Raw genomic sequence first — 4,359 nt, forward strand, 5'->3', positions numbered from 1 at the left:
GCCCAGCCCCAGGCTGTGCTGCTTTTGGGAGCAGTGCACCAGGCTCTGGGGTGCCTGGACTTGCGCTTCACCTTAGGATCTGGCATGCCACCCCCAATGTAAGTGCCACATGGGATTCCCTGCCCCCAACTACGCTAGTTATCAAAATTTCCAATTTCCAAAAGGGTCCGTGGCTTGGCTTTTGAAAAATAGGAGGTCCTCAGTAATTAGCTAATTGGGAACCACTGCTCTTAATGCAGACACTACTCAAAACACACACACTACACCTCAGTGGACATGAAATGCTCATAGGCTGTTGGGGGTGGGGATGGAAAACTGTGGGAGAGATGGAGCGTCTGGAACCCAGAAGAGAAGCACTCCACGCAGCAACACTTTGTTGCAGATTCAACAGGAAACAACTCTCAGGCCCTGCTATAAATGGTTCAAAACAGCAGCAAATTCTTACAACACACCAATTTTTCACACCAATTCCGGCTCTGATATCGTACTGCAAATGTGCCTTCACTGGGCTCCACAGAGAAATTTGCAGGATGAACTTATGCAGTACCAAGCCTATATAGTTTTGCCCGGCCTAACTATTTCCTGACCTCTGTTAATGATCCCGAAGTGCTACTACAAAAGCAACAAACCACTGCATTTTCAATTCTTGCCCTCCCAGCCCAGGCTGCAATGCTAAGCATGTTTCCGAGGGAGTAAGTTCTACTGAGCACAGTGGGACTTACTCCTGAGGATCACACTGGCATTCTCCGAGTCAAGCTCCTTTGTCTTAAGCAACATGAATTATTGAGAGCTGGCCTAAGTATCACCGTGGCTTGGATATCCTTCCTCAGCTACATGCTTGCAATGGAACACACCGTGGCCTGACCTGCGCCTTTTGTTCCGAATCAGTAAAGAGCTGGATCGATAACAGGCAATGGCTCCACTTTCCGCCCATCCCAGCAGGACCCGGGTGTAGCCAATCGCATGAACCCACAGAGGAGCATTTTAAGCAAGTCACTGTATCTGCAAGGGGCTCACTGCTGTCCTGTTGCTGCTGCCCGTGGTCCTTGCAGCCATGACTCCCATAGCCAAATCTTTCTACGATCTCAACGCCACCGACCTCCAAGGGGAGAAGGTGGATTTCAACAACTTCAGAGGGAGGGTGGTCTTGATAGAAAATGTGGCCTCCCTCTGAGGCACAACGGTGAGGGATTACACCCAGATGAACCAGCTGCAGAGCAAATACCCTCGACGGTTGGTTGTGCTGGGTTTCCCTTGCAACCAGTTTGGCTACCAGGTAAGTGACCTGGTTCATTCTCTCTTTGGCCAGCCTTTATTGGCAAAAGATGGCTCCATCTCTTAACAAAGTCAGACCATCTGGCTCAGTATTGTTGACACTGACTGGTGGCACGGCAGCAGTCCAAATCTTTAGACAGGTGTTTCCCAGCTCTACCTGGAGCTGCCGGGGATTGAACCTGGGACCTTTTGCATGCAAAACAGATGCTCTTCCGCTGAGCTACAGCTCCCCCGTCAAGTAAGCCCATTCTCTTCAATACCCTATCATCATTCCTTTGTGGATCCTATGTACACTTGTTTGAGAAGTGAGGGATTGCAGCCCCTTTTAACTTAATGGGGCTTTGCTCCTACGCAGGAGGGTCAAGCTGCATGTGTATCGTGTAGGAGGGATAATTTTACTTATCTGAAAGACTCCTGGACTGTGACTTCTGAATAACTGTTCAATCCTGCAGGATTCTCAGGAGAAGAGAGAAGCAAAGTGCCAGGTGAATAAAATTCAAATACATTGTTCAGAAACAATTCAATTGCTATAAATTGACACTTATTCTGGCTCTTCTGTTAAGATGTAATTTAGCATATTTACGACCCTATAATATTGCCACTTTTAAAGGCATCACAAGGGCTCTATTTGGAGCAAAAATGTATAAATTTATAAGAGAATGTCTGTGTACACATCATACATTTAAAGCACATGACTTCTCCCAAAGAATCCTGGGAACTGTAGTTTGTTAAGGGTTTGGGGAAGTGTAGCTCTGCCAGAGGAAACTTTGGATCACTCCTTGATTCCAGAGAAAGCCATTATTATCTATGCCAGTTACATTGTTTTTACTATTCCTATTATTATTTCATTTATGACACTCCACCCACCCTACAGTCTCAGGGTGGTGTTAAAAACAGTTTAAACTTACTATTACAAAACATGCAATCATAAAAACTAATAAAAAGTAACAAAAGCTCATACAATTGCTTATGTTATATTTAGATTTCCAATCTTTCTGCATTATAAATATTAGAGGCCAATTTCTTTTAAAAAAGCGGGGGGAGATGCTTGATTCAAGAAGGTGTATACCATCCAAATATTGACTTATACTTTCTTCTGCTATCAACTTAGATACACTGATTTTTATTTTTACTTTAGCTTTTCAGTTTTTTTGAGCTGCTTCATTTTGGCATCTATTTCTTCACTAGGGATCAGTCAGGAGTTTAATTCAGTCACCATTTGTGATCCTGACACTACTTGCATCAGTTCCTGAGCTTGCCCTTAATCCATATGAAGATTTCTGTTGCCCATCATGCCAGGTGCCCAGGAAGGAAATTACTCATCACCACTTGTTTGTTCTGGGATAAACTTTGCTTTGCTAGCAATAATGCATGGGCTTTGTGCTAGCACACTAAACACATGACTTTGTCCCTTCCACTGCAGGCAGCAGAGGAGATGGTAGAAGTAGCTCTCATCAGTCTAGGAGCCAGCTATGAGGATTTTGTAAGGATGTTTGCAGACATGGGAGCAATTTGCAACAGGACTGTTTGTCTGGCCAAGGCTGCTGCTACTTGAGTGTAAATCCCCCTGAACAAGGAGTTCTTGCTGAGTAAACAGGCACAGGATTGCTCTATAAATTGCAAAGCAGCAGACAAACCTAAAATAGGTCAGAAAGACCTACGGTCATTGCCAATCCACACTCTCAAACTGTCTCTGTGCTGTCTCCAGCAGGCAGCTCCTTCCTCAGTGCCAAACACTGAACACAAAGGACCTGAATATAAAACAAATGCCATTGGCCAGCCTACCCAAGGAGAAAATATTCCTGGCACTGAACCACAAATGCACCACACTTATTTCCAGTTGTGGAAACCTAACACCCTAGAATAGAGATAACAAGTTATTTTTTCCCCGAGAGCCACAGTCACTCTTGGCCAATCATCTGGTGGCCTCATGCTGCAGGCGGGCAACCCACTCCTCTCTCCCACATGCAACCCACACTCCTCACCACCCCAGATAGGATCCATATAAGAAGGTCTGAAAACAAAAGATGTGTTCATAAGACTTTTAAAAATAAAAAAACAAAGGTTCACTGCATGTAGCACTTGACAGAATCCAGCCAACTTTAGAGTCAGTATTCCACAATTCCAGAAAGACTTCTAGTCTAGCAGCGTCTGTGGGAGGGGGATACTGCAATATGCTAAAAGAACAGGAAAATCATCCCACTGGTCAAAATGAAGATGATTCAAAACCAATTATTGCTTATAAACACATATATGAAACTCTTGCCTTGAAAGCAATGAGAATCCTTGTTTCTCACATCTGTTCTAGGGAGCCAGCCCCAGAATGTTGTGCAATATCCTCTTGTATGAGCTTCAGCCCCTACAAGGAAGACTCTTTCACATAAGTCAAACCAGCCATGCATTTGAGCATAGCAGGAACCAAAGCAAGATTGCATCCAAAGTGCTCTGCTGGATAGACTGAGCTTGACCTGTACAGGGTGTCCCAATGCTCATTGTGCTTCCCGCTTCTCTCCATCAGGAGAACTGCACGAATGAAGAGATCCTCAACAGCCTGAAGTATGTGCGGCCTGGTTCCGGATTCGAACCCAACTTTACCCTTTGCCAGAAATGCGAGGTGAACGGCAAGAACACCCACTCCGTCTTTGCCTACTTGAAGGACAAACTTCCTTACCCAGATGACAACCCTTCCTGTTTCATGATGGAACCCAAGTTCATCATTTGGAGCCCGGTGCACCGCCATGACATCTCCTGGAACTTTGAGAAGTTCCTGGTGGGGCCTGAAGGCGAGCCTTTCAAGCGCTACAGCCCCCGATTCCTCACCACCAACATCGAGCCCGACATCCAGCGCCTCCTGAAGCTTGCCAAATAAGAGGAGAACAAGCATCCCCAAGATTATTCCATTGGAGACTGGACCATTAGGGCAACCTCTGCCTGCCCTCACCTTATTTCTTATAAATGCCCTGGGACGTGGCACAGCCTGTCAGCTTCCTCCTCTTCCTTCTCCGTTTTGCTCTTGTAGAACTCAGAAGGAAGGAGGCTAAACTAGAGTTAGTGGGCTATGTCTGTCATTGGACCTGGCCCCAC

At 45.7% G+C, this 4,359-nt stretch overlaps 1 protein-coding gene and 1 non-coding gene across 2 annotated transcripts; one reads left to right on the forward strand and one right to left on the reverse strand.

Moving 5' to 3' along the window:
- The first annotated feature begins 381 nt into the window (after positions 1-381).
- GPX2 (glutathione peroxidase 2) lies at positions 382-4,359 on the forward strand. The gene is made up of 2 exons (XM_053400270.1): positions 382-1,276; positions 3,794-4,359. The coding sequence occupies exons 1-2, from the start codon at positions 1,055-1,057 to the stop codon at positions 4,142-4,144; spliced, it is 573 nt and encodes a 190-aa protein (XP_053256245.1). The 5' UTR covers positions 382-1,054; the 3' UTR covers positions 4,145-4,359.
- On the reverse strand, positions 1,434-1,505 carry TRNAA-UGC (transfer RNA alanine (anticodon UGC)). Its single transcript has one exon. It is a non-coding gene; the product is annotated as a tRNA-Ala (tRNA).

Source organism: Podarcis raffonei, chromosome 1 (genome assembly GCF_027172205.1).
Source record: "Podarcis raffonei isolate rPodRaf1 chromosome 1, rPodRaf1.pri, whole genome shotgun sequence".
Taxonomy (NCBI): domain Eukaryota; kingdom Metazoa; phylum Chordata; class Lepidosauria; order Squamata; family Lacertidae; genus Podarcis; species Podarcis raffonei.